Source organism: Corvus kubaryi, unplaced genomic scaffold (assembly GCF_017639235.1).
Source record: "Corvus kubaryi isolate FWS band 111438036 unplaced genomic scaffold, C.kubaryi_AGA036_p1.0 37387, whole genome shotgun sequence".
NCBI lineage: Eukaryota > Metazoa > Chordata > Aves > Passeriformes > Corvidae > Corvus > Corvus kubaryi.
In genome coordinates this window covers 13,389,112-13,413,310 of record NW_024581129.1, presented here as the reverse complement: position 1 = coordinate 13,413,310, position 24,199 = coordinate 13,389,112, and the positions used below count along the sequence as shown (strand labels likewise).

General features: G+C 50.9%; 1 protein-coding gene across 1 annotated transcript; it reads left to right on the top strand.

Moving 5' to 3' along the window:
• Positions 1-182: 182 nt before the first annotated feature.
• On the top strand, positions 183-23,889 carry TRAP1 (TNF receptor associated protein 1). Its single transcript, XM_042037722.1, has 18 exons — positions 183-280; positions 4,827-4,994; positions 6,057-6,139; positions 6,534-6,674; positions 13,837-13,908; positions 14,550-14,710; positions 15,551-15,660; positions 15,845-15,918; positions 18,189-18,344; positions 18,662-18,782; positions 18,907-18,976; positions 19,138-19,285; positions 19,797-19,982; positions 21,026-21,164; positions 21,621-21,706; positions 22,209-22,354; positions 22,716-22,788; positions 23,064-23,889. Exons 1-18 carry the CDS (start codon positions 199-201, stop codon positions 23,163-23,165), a joined length of 2,118 nt encoding a protein of 705 aa, XP_041893656.1. The 5' UTR covers positions 183-198; the 3' UTR covers positions 23,166-23,889.
• Positions 23,890-24,199: the final 310 nt, after the last annotated feature.

Sequence of the window (24,199 nt, the reverse complement as noted above, 5' to 3'; positions counted from 1 at the left end):
ACAGTCGGTCGGGAGCCGTGAGGAGGCTCGGCCCGGGCCGGGAGGGGGCTCAGGAGGAGCCCTGAGGAAACCAGCGCGCGCGGGCTGAGGGGCAGCGTGACGTCACCGCGCGCGCGCCACGCACAGCCCGCGCGTGGGGGACTCCGCGCGCCCCCGCCCCGTGACGTCATCACCAGGCGCCGCGGGAGGGCAGCGGGCATGGCGGCGGCGCGGGGCGCGCGGTGTCTCCTCGCGGCCCTGCGGCGCTCCGGGGCCGCGCCCGGGCTGCGCCCGCCCGCAGGTGAGGGGGGGACGGGCGGCGTGAGGGGTGCGGGCCCCCGGGCTGAGGGGGCGGCCGGACCTCCATGGCTCGGCCCGGACGGCCGCGCCTGCCCGGAGTCGCGCTTGGCCTTGTGCGTCCTCTGGAGGTGCGGAGGCTCCGTGTCCCACAGGCAGCGCCCCGTCGCTCTCGGCTGGTGCCGGCCGTGGCCGCTCGGCAGAGGCGGAACGGGCGCCGGCCCGGCAGCGCGGGAGCAGCGCGCAAAGCGCCCGCTGAACTGACCCGAGAACGCCCAGCGCTGCTTCCTGGGGAGGGGCGAATTATTATGGGCTTGTAGAGGCAAGAGCGCGGGCTCGTGTCGGACAGAGAGCACGTTCAGGGCACCCAGCGGGTCCAGGGTCATGTCCTATCTCATACAGGGTGTACAGCATGCTCAGATCATGTAGCATGGTGAGGTTCATGTCCTGCCTCGTGCAGGGGCATACAACACATCCACGGTGATGTCCTGGCTCATACAGCACTCCCAGCTCATCTCCTGGCCTATATGAGGCGTATAGGACATGCAGAGGTTTCTGCTGGCTCATATAGGCTGTACAGCATGTTCAGATCATGTATCATATCCCGGTGCATGTCCCTGCTCACACAGGGTGCACAGCCCAGGTACTTGCATGAGAGCAGAAGGCAGCAGCCTTGCTGTTCTCTGGCCATATCAGTACCAGGGGACTTCACAGATGAGCCTGAAGAGTTTGCATTTCCCAGGGATGCACTTGAAGTTTCACCTCAGACAGCTGACAGGAGTGAGTGCTAAGAAAATCCAAACTCTGAGGCCTCAGTTGTGGGATGTGCTCCCTTATCAAGGCCCTCGTGGGCTGGAAATGTGTCTGTGAGTTGCCATGAAGCGAAGCATGGTGAGGAGTTTCCTTCCTGTCTTCTGCCAGCAGCCCGTGCTGTGCTCCCTGTTTCCTTATCTGTTGTGTGGCCCCTAATTGACAGATCTGTGTGTTGTTAGTGTGGTCTGTGGTTTCCCTGCGGGTTACGAAGAGAAAATGTGACAGAGGAAATTGTGTGACAAATAGGGTCACATTCAGGGTCGGGTTGTCAGATTTATTGTGTCACAGAGTGCCACTTTGGTGTTTCTGGGCAATCCAGCTTTTCCTCCACAGAAATCCCCAGAGGCTTGTTAGCATCCATGTCTGGGAACAAAGCTGCTGCCTCTGGTGGGTTAGGCATGCTCCAGCAGAGCCAGGGTTTTACTCCTTAACCTGTCATTCAGGTCCCTCAGGGAAAAAATAGTGAGCAGAAGCTGGGTGGGGTGGGGGTAGAGAGGGAGGGGCAGTGGGTGTTTTCCTTTCGGTTGGATCCAGGCTGCAGGGGCAGCTGTCCCTTCCCTCATGGGCAGAGCTGGCAGTGTTTCCTCTTGGCTCTCACAATTCCGGGGGCTGAAGCTGGTGCAGAGCATTTCAGGAGATGTGTTGGTGTGAGCAGGTCGGGAATCCCTTCTCCCCACATTCTCAGGGATCTGGTGCCCAGCTAGGGAGCCCTTTTGTGCACTGAGATCTGAGCTGGGAGTGTTAATTGCTAGAGCTCTTCCCCGAAGGAGCTTCCCCGGGCTCCCAGCTGCCCGGCCTGGAGCTGGTATGGTAATTCCTGCTGTAATTCCTATGGTAATTCCAAATTCTTCTCTTTTGTTTTGAGCCACAAACTGCTTTGTGCAGGATTTCCCACCCTAAATCTCTGACTTGTGCTCAGCTCTGCTCACTGCAGTGGTTTTTCCAGAAAAGGCTGTGTGTGTTTCCTGGGGGCTGGTTTGGGGACCACTGAGACTTCCTGGTGTCTGGATGGAAAGGAGCCCCCGAGGGTCCTTGTCTTTGCTGTGCCTTGTCTTGCCCGTGTGCGAGGCAGGTCTGTGGCCATGGGCCCAGGACCACTTGGGATCACAGAGAAGTGGAATTCGGGGAGTACTGTGGCTTTCTCCATCTCTCATAGTGCAGGTGGAGCAGTGATGGGAACAGGAAGGGGTGTGGGCTGTGGTAAAGCTCCACATTTGATTTAACACTATATCAAAAGGCCTGATTTGCCCCAAAACATCACAGTGCTTATCTGGGGCAAGAGCCATTCCTTCTGTGTCGCCTGGGCTTAGGAATTTGTTTCTTGGGCTCATTATGAGTACCACATAACCCGTTATCTCAGCAGGTGCTTCTCAATAGCTCGTGTGTGCTGATAATTGTGGTTTTATACCCAGAATAGCTGGGAGCCTTTTCTGCTCCCTTGCTCCAGGCAAGGACTCTCAAGAGGCAAATGGGCTGAAGATGCTGCAGCTTGTATTTAATGAGCTGTGTCTCTCCCTGGCATGGGACAGGCTGTTAATTAAGGATGATAAGACCAAACATTGCACAAATCCGGAAGTAACTTCCGAATTGATGGCTGGTGATTTATTACTGTGCTTTAGAGGTAGGGAGGCAAAAAATGTGAATACATCAACAGTTATAAATAGCCAGAAATAAAATTATAAATAGCTGTAGTTTCTAGAGTCAGCTGGTGTTCATGGGCTGGGGCCTGACCTGTGTGGTGGCTCTGGGGCTTTGCTGCCTGGACATCTGATGATAGAAGTGACCTTAAGGTTTTAAGCTGCTGCTGATCTGTGTCTTTTTTGGATCCTGGAGTCAGGGAGGGAGAAAAATTCCCTCTTTTATTTCTGTTGTTTGGGAAATGCATGTGTGTGCTTACATGCAATGCAGTATCCTACAGCACCGAGCATAAAATATGTAAATACATAAATAAAATATATAAACTCTGGGCTGCAGGCCCTTCCCCTCTGAAGCTTGAGGGGCTGGACAGTGAGTGCTCTGCTGCTTTCCACCTCATTCACCTGGGTTGTTTTCCTTGCCACTTTCCCAGATGATCCCAGCACAGGCAGTGGAATGGAAGTTCCAGAACGTGTCCTGTGATAATGCAGCAGAGCTGTTTGTGACGCAGAGAGCACAGTTATGTGTGTGGGAGGTGTTCAGATGCATTTAAAACTATTTGTGGGCTCTTTTCTTTAAGGGCAGAATGACTGGGGAGTCATTCAAGCTTCTGGCTGGAGAAGTGGATCTTGATTCAAAGCTTTCTGTGAGGAGGAGGAGGAAGAACAAGGACTGACAGCCTCTTCTGTCAGCTCTTGAGGATGAGATGCAGGAGACAGAAGTGCTGTTAAAGCTCAGGGGTTCATGTTCACCTGGTCTGGAGCAAGTGAGAGCCCAGCATGATGGTCTAGAGCAGCAAGACCTGTTCTTGATGACCTCACTGACTGTAGGACCTGCTGTGGGTGGCAGGGGGTTTGCAGAGCACTTGTGAAGTGAGCCTGAGGCCTCCCAAGGTGAGCCAGAGGATGAGGGATATTGGTAAAAGGGTTGGAATGCTGAGTTCACTCGAGGGCTGTGGCAAGGTGGAGGAAGGTTCAGGAGGGAGCCGAGCTCTCCCAGCATGTCAGCTGGCCTGGAGAGCAGAGCATGGCCATGGAAGCTGTTTCCAAGGAGTTCACACCTGTGCTTTGGGACTTTCGCCATACTAATGGGTTTTGGTTCAGTCTTTGGGTGTTTTTGTACCCAGTCATCTAAAAAAAGGACTCCTTGAAATGCCAGATGTAGGGTTTGCCCCCTTCCCTTGCTGGATGAAACAGCCAGCAGGCACAGAGAAAAACCTGAGCTTGTCACTGCGTCCAGCCCCTTCTGCTGCTTGTCCATGTTCTCCTGGCTCTGCCCAGGCTGTCCTGGTCCCTCCTCAGCTTCCTAGATCAGTCCAGTCTGTTTATGTTCATTGTAGGACTGGGGGAGGCCAAGATACCGCCATCCCCAGGGCAGCTTCAGGGTCAGATCCGCACCCTCTGGGATCCTGCTCTGGCACAGGACATTCTCCCAACAATTCAGAAATCACTCCAAGGAATAGGCTTTGGACAGAGCTCCAGAGTGCTGCAAATGGTCTTTTTGTGACCAGGTTTGGCTTTGATTCATCCCCCAACAGAGAGAAGACTGTTGACTTCACCTGGGCATAATGAAAGGAGGAGAATTGGGAATCCCTGACCTTAAGGGGGCTTGTGCCATTTCCTGACTGGTCTCATTTTCCCTGCTGATTCTGTGACTGGTGGCCTTGCTGCTGCTGCTGCAGGTGCTGCTTGCCCTGGACCCAGCTTTGTTGGGGGATGTAATGCCTGTACTTGGACAGTCAATGGCCAAGTACTTATTGCCAATCTGTATTTTCACAGACAGTGATGTAGGAGTTGTCTTCAGCTTAGCCAGATAATAGCAGGGAAAGCTGCAGACTGCCTCTTCCTCACTGGTTAATTCTGTGGGAAAGCTGCTAATTGTCATCTTCTGGATAAAATTTTAATTCAGAAGAGCCAAATTAGCAACTTGCCCTTTTTATGCACTGAAGGCAATTCTGGAGGGGAATGGTGGGTGTTGGATTGTGAGAGAACTGTTCAGACAGTGTAACTCCCATGGGATTGCCTAGGTGGGACCTCTAAGGAGTTCTCCTGTTGGTGCTGAACTTGTGATGTGTATTGAAATATCTTCACTTGTGTCTTTAGCAAAAGGAGCAGCATGTCTGCAAAGACAAATACTCCACCGCTGGAGCCTCCAGTACAACATTCCTGCCTCCAGCATTCCTGCTGTCCGGATGTACAGCACACAGACAGCAGAGAGCAAGGAGGAAGAGCCCCTGCACACCATCATCAGCAACACAGAGAACGTGAAAGGTGGGCCTGGGCACAGATGGTTTTGGGGACACTCTTGGGGTGCACCAGGGACAAGGTGTCGTGCAGGTGAGCCCTCCTCAGCAGTGCTACTGCCTCTGGAGGAAGTGCAGGTATTGGTCACCACATTTTGAATCTGTGTTGCACCATCACCTCCCAAAAACTGGGGATGGAGGTCAGAACAGCCTTTACTGAGAAACAAGGACATCAAGACTGCATCCATGGGCTTAGCCAGGCAGCTGATGGTCATGTGTATGTGTGGAGGCTCCACAGGCACTAGAACTGGCTGAAAAGAATTTTCTGTCCCAGAAGCAAACTGTGCCTAGCCAGGTCATTGCTGTGGATCGTGGAGGTGTGATGAGAGCCCTGGTGTCAGCCCTTTAGTTAGAATAAATTGCTTTGCACAACTTCAGGGAGAGGTGCTCTAAAGCAGTCTAAGCAATGAGTTATTCCAGCACAGAAATAACATCTTAACTCTGTGCCTCCATGGTTTTTCTGGGAGGCATTTTTGAGACTGCCAGGCTGTGAAGTCTGTGGTGGGGTTGATGTGCTGGCTGCCCACACTCCAGCTTCACCCCATCCCTGGGGAATGTACATCCTCACCAGCAAGGCATAGCAGAGGTGATGTGGGACCTGTGGCTTTTCTCTATGTTTTCCCAGAGTTCTCTGATGCCTCTTGCTATTTTTAAAAGGCCAAGGGTGGTCTTTCAGCTGAGATGTTTTGTAGTTTTATTTCTGAGGATTTATTTCTGGGCATAGCTCCCTACCTGCAGGGGTGGCTGTATGGGTGTGCTCATCCATCCTGGCCTTGGACACTTCCAGGGATCCAGGGGCAGCCACAGCTTCTCTGGGCAACCTGTGAGGGCCTCCCCACCCTCCCAGGGAACAATTCCTTCCCAATATCCCATCTATCCCTGCCTTCTGGCAGTGGAAAGCCATTCCCCCTTGTCCAAAGTCCCTCTCCAGCTCTCCTGGATGCCCTGTAGGCACTGGACAGGGCTCTAAGTGCTCCCTGAGCTCTCTCTTCTCCAAACTGAATAACCCCACCCCTAACCTTTATTCCAGGTGCAGCCTCTAAACATGAATTCCAAGCTGAAACAAAGAAACTGTTGGACATTGTTGCCCGTTCCCTGTACTCAGAGAAGGAGGTAAGAGACCCACAACTTGCTGGGAGACTTTCTGTTGGCAAATCCCCATCTCTGTCAAGGGATACATCCAAAATGGTTGAGCTGGGAGAAAAACTGTTCAGTTCCCGGCAAGTCCTGAGCCTTCATGTCAGGCTTTCTTGACTGATGTTTTCTTAAGACACCTTGAAAATGGGTTTTTGAAACAATTTGTAGGTATAGCTAAATGACTCTGTGAGCCTTGAGCATCTGCAGTTTCACATTGAGTTTGGACAAACTGTTCTCCTGGCACATAATGGGGAAACACAGTTTGGGGAGCTGGGAGTTAGTTTGTGGGAGCCATTGAGCTCCCAGGTCTCTGGGAGTGCTGTGCAGGGACAAGGCCAGGCTGCAGTGTCAGGTTGTGTCTCATCCCCAGGTGTTTATCCGGGAGCTGATCTCCAATGGCAGCGATGCCCTGGAGAAGCTGCGTCACCGGCTGATGACAGAAGGCAAGGCCTTGCCAGAGCTGGAGATCCATCTGCAGACAGACAGCGGAAAGGGAACCATCACTATCCAGGTAACTCCCTTAGGAGAAGGTTAGTCCCTGCTGCTCTCATCACTGGCCTTTGTCCTGTGAAGATTCAATGGAAGCTGAGCAGCAGCAGAGTCCCCAAGCCTGCCCAAAGAATGTTCTGTCCTCAGCTGGGCTCTGGTTCATGAGGCTGTAACCTGAGGATTTGATGAGAAACCAGCAATGTATCTGCTCCCCACTTGTAGCCATAGGAAAATTTGCTGCTCCTTCTTTCCCTATTGGGAACTACCAGTAGCTTTTCTCTCAGTACCCCTGCCTAGTGCATTTCCCAGGTAGTGCATGTTTCTCACTCATGGGTAAGTTGTGAATTTGGTTTCCTCCTGACCTTTGGGGAGATTTTCCTGTACCTCCTTAAGTCTGAGAGGTTACCTGGTTGCTTGCAGACCTTCTCTCCCCCTGTGTGAGAGGGGAGATACCAGGGTGGTGAGAAGAACTTCCCATTGCTGCCTGTCTCTATCTCCTCCTGCTCCAGGACAAGTTGAGTCCAGCTGATGCTGAGGTTCTGCCCTCAGACACAGGTGGGACTGTAGATTTGGGCAGTAGCACAGCATTTCCCTGTGCCCACGTTTTGGTTGTCCCTGCTGGTGACAAAATGATTGGGAGGGAGACAGTCTGTAGGAGCAGGCACCTGTGGGCCTCAGCGTGGGGAGGGAAGTGGAGCTTCTACAGAGCTTCTCTCTGTACTTGGACCTTGCTTGTGACTCTTGTCCAGGGTGGGAGGCTGAGCCTCAGTTGTGGTGTTTTCTTGGCAAAGTTCCTAACGTTAAGAAGGCAAACTGGTCATTTTCCTCGTGGAGCTGTGTCAGCCATGAGTGTAGCTGTGGACATTCTCAGGAGAAAAGAGGAGAAGGAGGAGGAGGAAGCAGGCAGCACTGAGTGACCATGGCAGGTCCAGGGGAGATGTAGCACAGGCAGAGCACACAGGCTGGTATTTTTGACGTGGGACAAAAGCACAGGGGGCTGTTGGAGGCTGCGTAGTTATTTTATATTTCTGTTCCTCTGCAGAACAAGTGCTGCAGTTGCCATGGGGAAGTTAGTGCTTGTCAGTGGGCAACACAATCACCAAGCAGAGATTCTCAAACCATGGTGCAGGGGCTTTGCTATTCCTGTCACACTGTTGCAGTTTTCTGACTCCTGTGTAACACCGATTATTCAAGGAGCCCTCACTTAGCCCCAGGCCGGGGTCATTCCTGCCTTTCTCTCATCTTTGGCTTTTGAGATTGTAGTGGACACGAAGCATCTGACTCCATCAAGACGTTGTTACCACTCATGCCCTGTCCCTGTGGAAGCTGTCCCCTTCTTTGGCAGTTTGGTTGGAGAGCTGCTTGCCCACCTTGCAGGGTGCCTCTGATGCCATCCCAGTTAGATGGTTTAGGGATTGGGCTTTTTATAACCCCCTGCCTGGCTGCCAGTGCCTCTCTAATGCCATTAAATGAGTCTTAACTAGGAAGCTTTTAACTGCAGCAGTCCTGGGCTGTGGGGAGCAGCGAGAACAGTGCTGCTCCAATCTCTTTAATAGCTTTGCCTTCTCCAGAGTGCCAAAAGCTCCTTACCTCCAGTCAGGGGGTTATTTATAACTTCTTGAAGAAGCAAACTGCATATGATGATTACTGTGAACAAGCATCATTCAGAGCATTTCTCTGCCTTTCAGGAATGCAAAGGTGAAAGAAAGCTTGCTGCAGCGATTGAGGCAGAGATGGATCTGTCCCTTAGCCACTGTTTTGTTTTCTGTACCCACTAGGACCTACCAAAAAAGAGGCAGCAGGTCCCTCATACATGACCTGTAGCAATGGTCACCCCTTTTTTACTCCTAGAAAGGTCCCGTTGTCTCACTCTGACTCCTGGATCCTTCTCCTCAGATCCTCATGCTGCTCTGTGCCCCTGGATCTGCTGAATCTCTCCCCTCCTCTTCCAAGCCCTGTAGCATCTCTGTGTCTCACTGAGCTGAGAAAAGGCAGGTCTGTAATGTGTGATGGCAATTACAGGCACATTCCTGGGGGATTATGTAGATCTAGTATAGGACTATACTCATCTCTGTTCAGTGACAGCAGTTCTGCTTGCTCTCTGCCAGGATTGAATTCCAGTCATAAGCACAGCAAGACTCAGAATTCTGATAGGATGTCCCCATTCAGGAATATTCCACCTAAGCATTGCATGTGTAAGAGGAACATGTTGACTGAATTCCACCACCTCGCTTCCTTCACCAAAGTCCTGTTGTTTTAGCAAATTCCACCATTTCCTCCATCCCTTTGAAAACTGCCTTGTGTTTCTAGGACAGCCACAGCCTGCAAGGTCAGAGCTCTTAAGAAAATCCATTTGAAAATGTGAGGGGTGTGTTTCCAGTGAGAGCAGCTCTGCAGAGCTCTGCAGTTCCGCGTGCTGAGGCTTTACTGACGTGGTTTTGGACCCTTTGAGGTGGAAACAGAGAGCCTCTTACAGACCCCAAGGCCCTGTGAGCACAGAGCTCACTTTCAGCACCTGCACAAGGTGACAGGCAGGTGACAGGCGCTTGGCTGTGCTGTGGTGGTGTTGAAGCTGTGCAGTTCTGCCGTGCTGCTGTGCCTGGTGGTGATGCGTGAGCTCAGGGCTGCAGCCCTGCTCCTTGCTGGTGCTTAATTTAGGGCTAGGACAGTTTGGAGGAAATGGTTTGAAATGTTTACAGAGCTGATGGCTGCTGCTGCTGGGGGAGGGAGTGTGCTTGCTGTTCTAGCATGGGAAAGGAGCGTAGTTGCTGCCAGAGCTTGGGCTGCTCAGTTCCTTTTGTTGGGCTTTCATCTCTCTGTTGCCGTCATCCAAAATCAGTGTCTGTGAAGCCACAAAATCACCAGTTTGCTGTGTTTGGGAGGAGTTAAAATGACTGCAAACACCACTCCTCCTTGCAACAGCTCCCTGTATCGCTGAGCAGATCTCTCCTGCCTCACCAGTTACAAACAGCCTGTAACAGGGACTGGGCTGTCCCGGGGCTCCAAGTAAGGACTGGGCTGTTTGAGCTGTAGCAGTTCAGTGCAGATGCACCCTTGTGTCCCACAAAGCTTGGGGCAGGTAGGGAGCAGGTCCCCCTCCCCTGTGTGACCAGGCTGCAGCAGAGAGGGTGACCTGCACTGCAGCATCCGTGTGTCACTTGGGCTTGAGGAAGCAGGAGATGGACAGGTGGAGATAGAGGGATAAATCAGGCTGTACTTCAGCAAGTTTTAGGTGGAATTAAACCTACAGAAATGTGCCACAGATTGCAGGGATGGGCTACAGCTTCCAGTGATTGCATCATCTTTAACAAATAAGCCCAGGACCCAGAAATATAAACACATCTCAAATAACCTGTGGCCCAAGGAAGGAAGTGCACAATCTTTTAGTTCTCTTCATGGCAGAATAAAAGCATATCCTGTATAAAAATGGGAAATTCAAAGTGGATGAAAGGCAGTACTTTTCTGGACAGCGGGTATTTAGACCTGGATGGGTGGAGGCCGAGCCTGTGGTTTTGCAAAGGGAAGCTCAGGCTCTCTGCTTTGGACAAGTTCCATGTACTAGGCCGAGATTACCTCGTGTTCACAGGCATCAGTTTTATTCTGGCTTTTCATCTGCTGGTGGCTGCTGCTGCAGATGCTTTAATGATTCTAAACCAGAATGTTGCTCTAGTGCAGCTGCCATCCTGATCTTGTGAATTTTAAGTCTTTAATCAAGTATTTAAATAACAGTGGGCACATGTGCTAATCAGACATTTTGGGATTTTATTACCTTATCAGTTGGTGAAAGCAGCATGTCTTTATAATATAGTCAGTGTTCTTCGGATGCCCCGTTGAGGTTTTACACTGAAATAAATGTTTTAAGTGTTTGTTTTGCAACAAAGCAAAGCGAAAGACACAATATCTCGGCCAGGTACCTCTAACTGGGAGCATTCCTTCCGATGCAGTCATGGCAGAGGCAGCAGTTGATGGCTGGTTAATGGGCTGTTAGGTGTGAGGAAGCTCTGCAATACTTTAACTTGGACTCAGGTAATGAGCAAAGCTAAACTAATCTTTACACAGCAGGTCTCTGCAAACATCCAGCACCCTCACCACAGGGTTAGAACAAAGGGCACAGGAGGCACAAAGGTGCAGGTCAGCAGCAGCTTTGGTACCTGGGAGGTCTCCACACATAAAAAAGGTGCTAAAAACAAAGTTCAGCTGATGTCTCTTTGGGGTAAATGTTAATGAGTTCAGTTCAACACTTGTGCCCACCAGCCCTTCATGGCCGGAAGGTCTGCAGCCTCTGTGTTGTCTTGTATAGGGGATGGTTTGGGGGAGGATTTTTACTCTGCACCCTGAGAAGTACCAGAAGAGAAATTCACCCAGGTGAGGAGGTGGTGGTTCTGCTGAGTAACAGCAAGTCTTCTGTAATTAACCTTCAGCTAATGAAGGGTCAGCACACTGAACTCTGTGTCTTGGTCTCTCCAAGCTGTGCAGAAACATTTGGCACATGGAACTCTGAGTATATCCCTCACATTTTGTCATTTGAGGAGCCCCACATAAAATTTGCTTTGTGCTGTTACAAATAGCTCTGCTGTGGCTGTGGTCAGCCTGATAAAGCTTTTCTTGCAGGCTGAAGGGAGGGCTAAAAGGGGAAGAAAAGTTCTAACATTGCTGGTGGAGCAAGGACTGGATGGTGGTGGGTAGAAGGTGTTTGCAGGGGTTGTGTGGTGCCATGGTGGTTCCTGGTGAAGACGCCCAGCAGCCGAGCAGCAGCTGGAGCAGCATGGAGCGGTGTGAGAAGGGCAGGAGAAGTTCCACCAGCTCCTTCTTTGGATTTCATGGAGCTGGAGCTGCCAGCACTTGTGTGGGCCCAGCCTCAGGTGGGCTGCTCATGGGCAGGTTCAGCTGCTTCCCAAAACTGCAGAGTTCCTGCTCTGCAGAGCTCAGCTCTCATCTCTCCTCCACTGCTGCTTTATTCCCGTTCCCCCAAGCAGCTCCATGTGGTGAAGGGAGCCAAAGAGCAGCTGCAGGAAATGTGGACATGGCAAGGGTGGGTTGAATCATAATGCTGTCTTCATCCTAATCCACCCAGGTGTTTTCCTGCAGTAGGGAATGTCTGCTTTGCCAGGATCTTCGCTTTCCGCTCTCCCTCTCAGCATCCCAGCTGTTCTGAGCCTGTTGGGGAAGATGAAACAGGAAAGCCTTATGAAACAGAGCCCTGCTTTCTTTGTTCATGAGATTCACCCTCATCAAAGTAGCCTCCAGGAACTGTCATTAAGCATTTTGCAGTAAGTTTGGCAGGGCATTAGGAATTCAATAGCCAAGTAAATTTATGGGGTAAGGATGTATTTTTTTTAACACTGGAATTTGGGAATGACATGCTGTGCTATAAATAGAAGTGGATCAGAGTTCTGTTCAGGGTCTGGCATGAACAAAAACTGAACCAGATGCTGAAAACTGTTCTTTCTGGCTTTTTCTTCCCTGGGGGACGGGACCATGTCAGATTCCTGAGATTTTGCCATACGCTGTTTATTTTTCTTGGCTTTTGATCTCTTGCTGTTGAGATCTTACTGGGCATCATCCCTCTTCTCAGCCAAGTGGGCTGACTGGCCTTACTGTATTTAACCAAGGGAAAGGTATTGCTGTGCCGTGACTTGTGGGGGTGCAGGAAAATGTCTTACCCACATGGCACCTCACAAGCTGAACAGTTCAATCCTTCAGTAGAGTCAAATGCTACATTAAGAAATACATACTGACATCAACTTACTTTGGTAGAAATAAGCCCAGTAAATGCTCCATGGGTTGCAGAGGTCACTCTGGCACCTCACCTCCAAGCCACCTAGCAGCTGCCAGCTCTGCTGCAGCTGATTTTGCTGACCTTGCACACCAAATTCCACCCCTGCTAAGGCACTGGGAATGTGTGAGCCCACTCCGGATGTGCCAGCTGCTGTCAGCTGCTATAACTGTACTCACAGGTACTCAGGTAGAGCTGAATCCCTCACAGGAATGAGAATCACATCTCACTTGGCTAATTTTCACCTCAGAGAGTAGCTCAGAGAACATGTAACAGTGGCTTCTTGGGATGCTTGTGTCAGGTAGAGAAGCTGCTGGGATTTGGGAGGGGGAATGGCACTTTTGTCTTAGAAGTGGCATCCTGGAGGGCAGTAGGCTGCCCTTTGCTCCTGTGGAAAATGTGTGTGGAGCAAGTCTGAAAACACATTGGACAACAGAATGGGAAAGATTTTTGCTGGGGTCCTGTGTAAGAGGGTGGTCATTTCTGGCTGGGGTTTACTGTTATCCTTGTTGCCTTGGGGTGTCATGCAAATTGAAGTTGCAGCCAGGTTTAAGACTTACTGCAGCCTTTTCTGGGTGGTGCTGCTGCAGGCTTTGCTGCCTGAGATGTGTGAGCAGCAAGGGAGATGTTTATCTGCATGCAGCAGTGCAATTCTGGAATAACCTGGGGATGACAAGGAGCTGTGTGCCTCTGAAGCTTGGACAGAGCACCACGAAGTGTAGCCGGTGCATTGTGTTTTGGCTGGGATTAGTCTGTTCCCATGGGAATCAGCTCTCCTGGACACTGACAGCTTCATACACACATCATGGAGCACAGGGTGAGGGGGAGAGGAAGGGGGAAAAGGCAGAGCAGATGGCGATCAGTTCATGTGCTTGCAGACAAGGGTCTGCATTACCTGAGAGTTAAGGGATTCACTGCTCTGCTGCTGATTCCCAGTGTTAGTGCCTCGGTTCCACATCTGCAGATTGCAGACAGTCTGCTTCTCACTGCTCCTCAACTCCCCCTCAGACTAGTTCAGGAATGAAGGGTGTCCCTGTGCGTGACATCTGGCACTATGGCACCATGGCTGGGTTGACATCTCATTCCTGCACTGCCATCCTGTGCTTTTTAGAGGGATGTAGAATCCAGCCTGTCCTGGCATGGTTTTGTCTTTCCTTGAGAAATGGCCAGAGTCTCTGAGCTTTCTGGTGGTTTGTAGGCAGCTGTGGCTGCCCCTGGAGCTCTGTGCCCCTTGAATCTGTGCTCCTGGCCATGGGCAGATGGAGCCACATCTGGAGGTCTGCTGTTGGATTTACTACTCAAAGGGGAAGGAGAGAGTGGGGGTTGGCGGCAGAAGTTGCTCAGGTGCTGTTTGCTGGAGCAATGATTCCCTACTGATATTTCAGCTGCAATTGCTGTTTCTTTTCAGGACACAGGTATTGGGATGACCCAGGAGGAGCTGGTTTCTAACCTTGGTACCATTGCTCGATCAGGCTCAAAGGTAACTTGGGATGAGGACCTTTCTCCCTCCTTTAGAAAACTTCTCTCCAATTACAACCACTTTTGTTCTCCCAGTAGTTTTTCATTCTGTTTTGTCCCTTGGCCCCCAGCCCAGCTGTGAAATTACACCCCTCTTGGAAGGTGAAACCTGCCTTCTGGCTCTCAATGGTCTCTGCTGTGCTGTGGGAGCCCCAGGGAGCCCAGGCAGTGCTGATGGGCCCTGCATGTAGCACTGCTCTGCCCCCTGCCCTCACTCCAAATGCCTTCCTGCCCACCCACTTGGCATTTACCCCATGTCCAGGGGAGCAGCAGCTCTGTTCCCACAGCAAGGTGTTGTACATGTGTATGATTTTTTTCATCTCTGGAGGCACCATTTTAAGGTTTCCTGCTCCTGATTGACCGAGCCCTCGCTTGTCTTCTTTTTACTGCTCCAAGCAGTGCTCCCCTTTTCCAGAGGTGCAGTCCCTGTGGAGAAACCCTTTTCCTTGGGAACCTTCCTCAGAGCACTGATGCAGGAGCATGGGGTGAGGGTGCTGAACTGCCAGGCTGCAGTGCCTGAGGAGCCCAGCTGGGGCTTGATCACAACCTCCAGCAATACCTAAAGTCACTGTCTGATGGTTTGCGTCTCCTTTGTTCCTCCAGGCTTTTCTAGAAGCTCTGCAGAGCCAAGCTGAAGCCAGCAGTAAAATCATCGGCCAGTTTGGAGTGGGTTTCTATTCAGCCTTCATGGTGGCTGATAAAGTGGAGGTGTTCTCACAGTCAGCAGAGCTGGGCAGCCCAGGCTACCACTGGTCATCCGATGGGTGAGGCTGCAGAGTGGGGTGGCAGCATGGGGGGCTGTGTCCAGACCACGTGTGGCCTGAAAGCTGTGCAAAGACAGGGCTTGTGTATTCTTTCAGGACCTGGCTATCTGGTTTAGGTCGTGCTCGAGTTATACACAGTGACAAAGCATGGCCAAATGTGCCAGTGTGGAAACTCTTAAGGACAGAGTTGCTTTGTCAGAGCAGGCATGCTGTAGACAGAGTACCTGCCTCTCCTATTCCGTCCCTTCTGGCAGGCAGTCAGCTTAGGGGGCCCCACACCACAGGGACAAATCGAACCTCTTTGGTCTAATCATCCTCTGAGGTTTGGCTCGAGGCACCCACAGAGAGCAGAGCTTGTGCAGCACTGTGGTCTGCAGGCACATCTCCTCTGTGGGTCACATCTGTGTGCTCATCCTTGGCTTTTTACTTGAAGTTGCAAACATCTGTGATGGCAAAGCTGTGGGCTGATGGACATGTTGAAATTGGAGCTTCTGAGGGTGACAAGCTCAGCATCCCCTTAAAATTTCCTCAGAATAAAGAATTTACTACATTATTTAAACTCTTGAGAAAACTGAGACACAAGACTGGTTTTGGGTTTTCAGTAGCTAGTGTCTTTGCAGAGCAGTGTGTCCTGGGTCTGGAGTCTCTGTAGGGAAAACAGCCACATGTTTTTTGAGGTTTCTCAGAGGCACAAGGAGCATTCAGGCATTCAAGACTTTTTTGCCTTTTCCTCTTGGCCTTGAAGTGTTGTGTGCGCTCTTAGTTTAACAAACCATTTCTCTGTCCTACTGTGGGTGTACCTGAGGCACAAACTGACATAGAGTTTGTTTCTAATCCTAGTTCAGGAATGTTTGAGATTGCAGAAGCATCTGGGGTCAGAGCTGGGACTAAGATTATTATACACCTCAAAGAAGAGTGCAAAGAGTTTGCAAATGAAGACCGAGTCAAGGGTGAGTAGAGGAGGGGAATGCTGTTAGCCCTGAGGCTCTGTGAAGTCTGTTGGTGCCCATGGGTGGGAGGTGAATTTACAGGTTTTTTCCTCTCCTGCAACTTCTTTCACCTGCTGTTACTGAGGGAGTTCTTGCTATGTTGTTTCCACAAAGGTGACCCTTCTGTGTCTTCTTTCCATTCCAGAGGTGGTGACAAAATACAGCAACTTCATCAGCTTCCCCCTGTACCTCAATGGGAGAAGAATTAACACGTTACAGGTGAGGTGGAGTCCGCAGGCAGGTCAGTCATGGAGATGAACCACTGTAATCCTCCACTGGAGACAGGAAACAGCATAAAGCTGCTGCTGTCTGTGGAAATCAGAGGAGGATTGTCCAGGATATCACAGACCTTGTAGTGATCAGTTAATTAGAACAAAAGGAGACAATCCAGCAGAAGTCATACCTGCAACAGCTTGTTTGCACTTACTGTGGAAAATTCTTGGAGATCAGCAAGATCTGTATCTTCCCTTATCCTGAATTATTATTTCAGTGCTTTATAATGCTTATTCTGTTGAAGCCACATGACATGTTAGTTCTGTAGGGATTGCTCATGTTGCTGGTGTGCTGACACCTCTCACTGCAGTTCTTTATGTCCTTCACACAGAATAGCCAGTGCCAGGGAGTGGTTGGGGTTTTTTAGCAGCTCAGCTCACTGCCTGATTTATTCCCAGCTCCTAGCTAAGCACTGCTTGATGCTGGCATTTTCTGACCACTGACATTATACTGCAGCCAGATCCATTTTACTCAGATGTTCTTGGCCCGATTGCAGGCATCACTTGGGAGAAATTAATTCCCTTTAAAACAGAAATCTATGAATAATTTTCCTCCAGCGTCTCATCTTCTGAATGTTTAAAGCTTTCTCACCTAAGAGAGCAGGTAGAGAGCATGTGTGTGGCTTTTTTGTTTCCTGGAATGTGGCACTGACTGCACAGACTTTCAAGACTGTACTTAAACATTTTACCATGTTAATTTATCTAAGGTTCTGTAATTGGTGTTATTAGTCACTGATTATTTATTTGGATTCCTGCATAATAGTGTTTCTGTTCCAAAGGCTTTCTAGCTGTGCCCCTTAAATTACAAAACCAGAAATAGCTTTAGACAGCTGTTTGCTCTCTCTACCTGACAATCAATAGAACAGGCTCCCCGGAGAAGAGCAGTAGTAGAGCAAGGGGTGAAATGCCCTTAATAGAGTCATGGACTTTTATCTTCTTAACAGAAAGTCTGTTTTCCCTTGGGTTACAGCAACAGCTTTATTCTCATTACGCTCCCATTTCATGCCTTTTCTTTATCCAGGATTTTGGCTCTGTGTTTTTCCACACATCAGCATCAGTTCGCTGCAAACAGAGCCACAGCTGGTTCCCTGGTGGGCTTTCTCCTAGATGAGCTCCTGAATGCTCACAGCGTGGAGCTGGGGCTTTTCTGGTCTGACTGGGATAACTGTTAGCTACAAGTGAGCCCCTGAGAATGCAGCATTTTCCCTAACATAGCTACTGTAAAACACCTTAGCTCCCAGTGAGTCCATAATCCTACCTGTGATCCTGCAAACCCTCCAGGACACTTGTGTGTGCTGGAAATGATGGGAAGCCACCTGCGGAACAAGACTCTGAGGCAGAGGAATTCTTAAGGATTTCAGGGACCTGAAACCCTTGGGCTCTGAGGGTGGGCTGGATGTTTTGTGTTGTCCCCAGAAATCACTCCAGTCACTCATTAGGGCTTGAGTGGCAAAGGAGGCAGTGACTGAGATGGGCAGATGTTTCCAGCACCCAGCTGGAAACACACAGTTCTGAGCTGAGTCCCACATCTTTGCTAGATGAGAGTCTTTTGTTGGGGTACTGAAAACTGAAACATTCTGTGAGCATGGGCTGAATGCTCCAGAAAGCACTGGGGGGTTAGAGTGGCAGCAGGTGGAAGCTAGAGCTCATGGCTTCAGTCCATGTGTTGATGCGGAAAATAGTGCTGGAGCAGTGACCCTGCAGTGGTTCACAAAGCATCTCCCAAGCTGCTCCAGAAAAAATCAGCAGAAAACAGGCAGTGCAGGAGCTGCTTCACAAGCTTTTTATGCTGAGACAGTGACCTCCATCAGAGAGTCAGGTTGGTTGCAAAAGGCTCACTTAAACTTTTGCTTTCCCTTTGCTTGCTGGTCAGGCCTTGAGAACTTGACCAGTACTGACAGTCAGTTGAGCTGTGGGATCTGCCTGGGATGCCCTTGGCCATTGGCAAGTGTGAGGCAATGGAGGTTAGCCAAATCCCTTTTGTTTTGGGCTAAACAAAGCTGCCCTATGTATGTTGCAGAGCAAGAGTTACCTCTGAGGGGTGGCCCAAGGCCAGATGAGAGGCAGTAGTTTGTTAGTCTGTGATAATGTGCCTGAGCCACATCTCACTTGGTCCCGGGCTGTGCAGAGGAGTCTGTTTGAAAGGTTCTATATCCCTGCTCCGGCATCCTGGAGGCCACAGAGCTGATGGGAACTCCTCTCCCTGTTCCTCCACAGGCTCTGTGGATGCTGGACCCCAAGGACATCGGTGAGTGGCAGCACGAGGAGTTTTACCGCTTCATAGCGCAGGCTTACGACAAGCCCCGCTACGTCCTGCACTACAAGACCGACGCTCCCCTCAACATCCGCAGCATCTTCTATGTGCCCGAGCAAGTACGTGTCCTGTCCTGGGCACGTGGGACATCTGCCCAGCTGCTCTAAAGGGGAGAATGGGAGAGCTCCTTAGGGAAAGGAGGCAGATATGGCTGCAGGGAGGAATATCCAGTGTGGCATCTCTGCAGTGGGGTTGGGTGCCACAGGGTAGTTGGGGTACTGAGCCACAACAGCAGCAGGGGGATGGCACAGGTAGGTCCCTAGGGAAGAGAGCCAAGATTTCAGCTCTCGTTGGGTTCAGCATTGTAGGGAAGACCACAGTGTGATGTGGGCACCCTGCACAGTGCTGGTGTTACCTCCTGTCTCTTTTCCTGCAGAAGCCATCCATGTTTGACATCAGTAGGGAAATGGGCTCCAGCGTTGCCCTCTACAGCCGCAAAATCCTCATCCAGACCAAAGCTGCAGACATCCTGCCTAAGTGGCTGCGCTTCCTTAGAGGTGCGTGTGGGACCAGGAATAGCAGGTTGTGGGCAATGGCTTCCACAGGAATGAGGCAAGGGCTGCCCTCCTGAGCCTGGCACTCGTGTTTGCATCACTGTTCAAGGGTTGCTCTGTGTTCCAGGTGTTGTAGACAGTGAGGATATACCCCTGAATCTCAGCAGGGAGCTGCTGCAGGAGAGTGCCCTGATCAGGTAAGCGAGACTATCTCTGAACTGAGATACAAAGACCAGATGTAAAGCCGTGAGGGGGAGGGGACAATGGACTCACTACAACCCTGCACAGAGAGATGTTCACGTAAAATGTCTTGTCTTGCTCTAGCAGCTGTCTTTAAAAAGGCTTGTTCCTGCTGCAGGAAGCTCCGTGATGTTTTGCAGAAGAGGTTGATCAAGTTCTTCATTGACCAGAGCAAGAAGGACCCTGAGAAATATGCCAAATTCTTTGAGGAGTACGGGGTATTCATGAGAGAGGGGATTGTCACGATAGCAGAGCAGGATGTCAAGGTATCACGAGTCTTGAAGCACTGCAGCTGATGGGAAAAATTACTGTGAGCTGGGATGAGGGAGACTGCGACTTCCCCATGGAACTCGCACACCTGTAACTTGTGTTCCTGGGTCTGCCAAGACCTATGGATTCTCTAGTGCCCAAACTCTCACTCTTTCTGACTGGTTCTGCTTCCCATTTCTTTTGAGACCCTGCAGAGTCTCTGTACCCACTGTTGTCAGCGCTCCCTGGTGCAATGTCAATTACAACAGGCAATAAAGTAGGGCCTTCCCCTCCTGTTGTCTTTTGCCTGAATTCCCATTTCCAGGAGAGCTTGACCTACATCCTGTCTAGGTCAGTCTACTGCCTCCTTAATATCTGGAGCAGAAAAGGAGGGATTCGGAATCCCCTGAGCCTTTTTGTAGGGCTGCCAAGAGGCCTGCATGCCACAAAGGCAGTCGATGGGGCTGGGAGTGGTGTTGTGGAGCACAGTGACCCCGCCCTGAGCTCACAGGAGCACGTTTCTTGCAGGAGGACATAGCAAAGCTGCTGCGTTATGAGTCGTCGGCCCTGCCCGCAGGGCAGCTGACCAGCCTGACTGACTACGGCTCGCGCATGAAGGCCGGCAGCAGGAACATCTACTACCTGTGTGCCCCCAACCGGCACCTGGCCGAGCACTCCCCCTACTTCGAGGCCATGAAGAAGAAGGACATGGAGGTGGGTGAGCAGTGGTGCCACAGCCAGGGGAACACCCTGAGCTGCTGCAGCAGTGGTTGGGGCTGGCTCTCAGAGCTGAGCAGGGCAGTAAGGTCTGTCATAGAGCCCTGCCAGCACAGTGCCTTTGCCTGGCCCCCTCTGCCTCTGCTCAGACTGTGGCATGAGGTCAGGAGGGACCTGTCACACACTCTTAACCACAACGTAAAAGTAAAACCATTCAGCTGTTAGAGAGTATCCAAAGGAGGGCCATGAGAATGGTGAAGAGCCTGGAGGGGAAGCCATATGAGGAGCAGCTGAGGGCACTTGGTCTGTTCAGCTGGAGAAAAGGAGACTGAGGGGAGACCTCATTGTGGTCTTCAATATCCTCACAAGGGGCAGGCACCGATCTCTTCACTCTCATGACCAGTGGCAGGACCCAAGGGAATGGCTGGAGCTGAGTCAGGGAAGGTTTAGGTTGGGTATCAGGAGAAAGTTTTCACCCAGAGATTTTAGGCACTGGGACAGGCTCCCCAGGAAAGTGGTCAGAGCACCAAGCCTGTCTGAGTTCAAGAAGCATTTGGACAATGCTCTCAGGTACAGGGTGGGATTGTTGGGGTGTGCTGTGCAGGGACAGGAGTTGGGACACAATGATCCTGATGAGTCCCCTACAACTCAGCATATTCTATGATGTAGTACTTGTGCAGACATCTAGTTCTGACATCTGTTTCCTACCTTTGCTGGACCCCAGAGCAGGAGCCTGGGAGCTGCTGTGCAGGGCTGTAATGGTGTTACAGGTGTCCTCTGTGGGCAGGTGGCCTTCTCAGGACTGGAGTCAGTGCTGATTCTCACTTTCCCTGGGCAGCAGGACTTGTTCAACTGCAGACCTGCCACCCGTGGTAACAAATCCCTCCAAGCGTTTGTCAGGCCCTGAGTGATAGTCACTGTGGAGTTGAACCTGCGAGTTTCCTGTGAGATGTTCCTGCTGTTTGGTGCGGAGCTGCCTTGGGAAGGAGGGAATGCTGTTACATCCCAAACAATGTGTTACTGTCCGTTTGTCGGCACAGGTGCTGTTCTGCTATGAGCAGTTTGATGAGCTGACATTCTTGCACCTCCGGGAGTTTGACAAGAAGAAGCTGATCTCTGTGGAGACAGACATTGTTGTTGATCACTATAAGGAAGAGAAGTTTGAGGAGAGCCGCCCAGGTACTGTGAGGCTCCCCTGGCCCCTCCTGCTGCATGCTGTCCTGCTACCCTGAGCAACCAGAGAGGGGATACCTTCCTCCCCTGCTCTTGCAGCTCCCAAGCAAGAGCATTCCACCCTTCCATTCACATGGTCTGAGGCAACTTAGAGTTTTTGCAGATTTGTTTCATCTCACATGATCAAAGTTAAATGGAATGTCATGTGTGGAGTTGCCATGATTTTATTTCAACCCCATGCATACATCTGGCGCCTGGACGGAGGCAGGCAGCCCCTGGCAGGGCATAAGCCTGCCCTCTCATGGTATGGCACAGTCTGGGATGAGGATATGTAGGTGTGTGCTGAGTGGTGCTGCATTCCTGTTCCCACAAGAGAACTGATAAATGGAAGTGTGGAAACTCAGCTCACTGACCATTGCACACTATAGATGCACACTCAGATGTGCCCTCTTTCCCTGCCAGCTGGAGAGCGTCTGACAGAGAAGGAAGCTGAGGATCTGATGGCCTGGATGAGGAATGCCTTAGGCTCTCGAGTCACTGGAGTGAAGGTGGGGATTCTGTGTCTGGGTAACTGAGTACAGGAGATCCACGGAGGTAACAATCTAGGGAAAAAAGATGTTGGGTGGCTAGGGATCTGCTGCCACAGATTTTTCTTTGGACCCTGTGGGAAGTCGTTCTTCTCTGTGCCTCCTGTGTGTAAATGGTATGGATTGGATGGTCAGTGTGGCAGTGGAAGAACCACATCTCAGTGTGTATTGAGCAAAGCCAGTCGATGTTCAGATTACCAGAACAGGCTGATGACTTTTCTTGCTTGTGGACTAGAAAGGTGTATTGGCAAGGAATGCTTTGGGTCCAGCTGCAACCCTGTGGACTGTGGGGCCATTTGGGCCCCCATCTTTCCTGCTGGTTTAGGCAGCTCCTGTGGGATGGGGATGAATCATGAGGAGGCTTGGTGTGGATCTGTGCTGAGGAGACTCCAAGTCCTCAGACTTTCCCCACCTCTAAGACGTGCATTGTCCATGGCAGCCCTGACTGGTGCTTCTGTCACAGGTGACCACCCGGCTGGACACCCACCCTGCCATGATCACTGTGCTCGAGATGGGCGCTGCCCGCCACTTCCTGCGCATGCAGCAGCTGGCCAAGACCCAGGAGGAGCGAGCCCAGCTCCTGCAGCCCACCCTGGAGATCAACACAGGGTAAGGGGGTACAACACCAGCACCAAGGCTGGGGTACAGCAGCCTCTCGGGGGTGGAGGCAGAGAGGAGGCAGTGTAAGGCTGTCAATTAGCCGAGTCCTCCCCATTAAATGCAGTTGGTGCTACAGAGCCTTAATCTGTGAAGCTGGGTGGCACCATGGAGATGAGCCCCCCACACAGTGTCCAACCCTCTGGGAACTATGGGGCTTATAGGGACAGATGGGAGAGAAGAGAGAAGCCCCCACAACAGGAGCAAGGAAGTTGACTTTGGTGACCCACTGTGACTTAGCTGCTCATTCTGGAAATAAACTTCTCATTGTGTCCAAAATAAGCTACTCTCAGTGTTGATCTCTCTCTTACAGGCATACTCTGATTAAGAAGCTCAGCGAGCTGAAGGACAGTCAGCCTGATCTGGCCCAGATGTTGCTTGACCAGGTGAGAGCCAGACCTTCTCCAGAAGCAGCACCATCCTTCCCAGAGCCAGCTTGCAGATCATGCATGGCAGGGAACAGGGTGAACCATTACAGTGGGCAAGAGTCACATCCTTCTGTGGTCCCTGGGTATTTCTGGGACTTGTGGTCCATGTTTTCCTAGCAGGTGCCCTAAAAGACATTCTTCATCTCAGCATGCAGGTCCTGGAGAGTGACATTCCCTTCCTCCCTCAGGCAGGTCACTTTGCTGCTTACTTAGTGCTTTCTTGTCTTTTTCAGATTTATGAGAATGCCATGATTGCAGCAGGACTGAATGAGGATCCCAGGCCAATGGTGAATCGGCTGAACGAACTTCTCACCAGAATCCTGGAGAAGAACTGAGCCCCAAGGACTGAAGGATGAACTCTGTGCTGATCTCTTGCCTCAGGCACAGCCACTCTCAGCAGCTGCTAGCAGGCACTGTCCAGCACAGGTTCATGGGCAGAGAGAGCAGGGATGATGCTGGGGACATTCAGCCCTTCTTGCGTGGGGAGGAGCCACCTGTAATTATCAGATCCTACACCATCAGCTTGTTGAAAGTGCAGTGTTCTTAGTGGGGACAAAATCCAGAGGTTGTTGCTTAAACAATGTGCCCACATTTCTGACACAAGCCTGAAGAGCCTCATTTCATACTGTTTCTAAAAATGGCCTTTCTCAAAACAGATGTTGGCAGCAAGCTTCCCAGTTAGATCTGTGAATACACCCCCCTATCCACAAATTCCCCCTATTCCCTGTGCACCTTTGTGCTCTGAACAAGCACTGGAAGAATTAAATTAGTTAAGAAACCTCCAGGTCTGATCAGGCAGGAGGAGTTTGCTGGCATGAAGACAGATTGCTGCTGCCTTTGGCAGACACAGATACTGTTGGTGGAACATGTCAGTGCAATCCCATAGCAGAAAAGATCACTGAGCTGCTGGATAAGCAAGTTCATCCTGGTCTTGTGGAAAAAGGGAAGTAACTGGGAGGCAGCTTTCCAGTGTGTGGCTTTCTGGAGAGTCTGTGGGATAAACTGCACACCTAGCTGATCTGTATTTATGATAAATAAACAGTTCTTATTTTCCAGACACCTCCCCCACTTCACTCACCTCTTTATTTTGATGGTCTTTGTGTCTTCCAGCTGGTGATGTTGGTTCATCTCTCTTCAGATGCTGTTTGGTTCTTCAGGGCATCAAGCACTGGACATGGTGGCAGGAGAGGGCTGTGAAAACAACAGAGTGTAGAGGGAAAGCAGGAGAATCTGTAGCTATGAACCCTGTTAGTTTTGTCTCTGAAAATGGGATGCAGCCCTTGATTTGAATCAAGGAGCAGTGGCTGTTCAGACAGAAAGGCCATGCTCAATTCCCTCTGTGTGTCTGCTTTACACCATGCAAACTGGT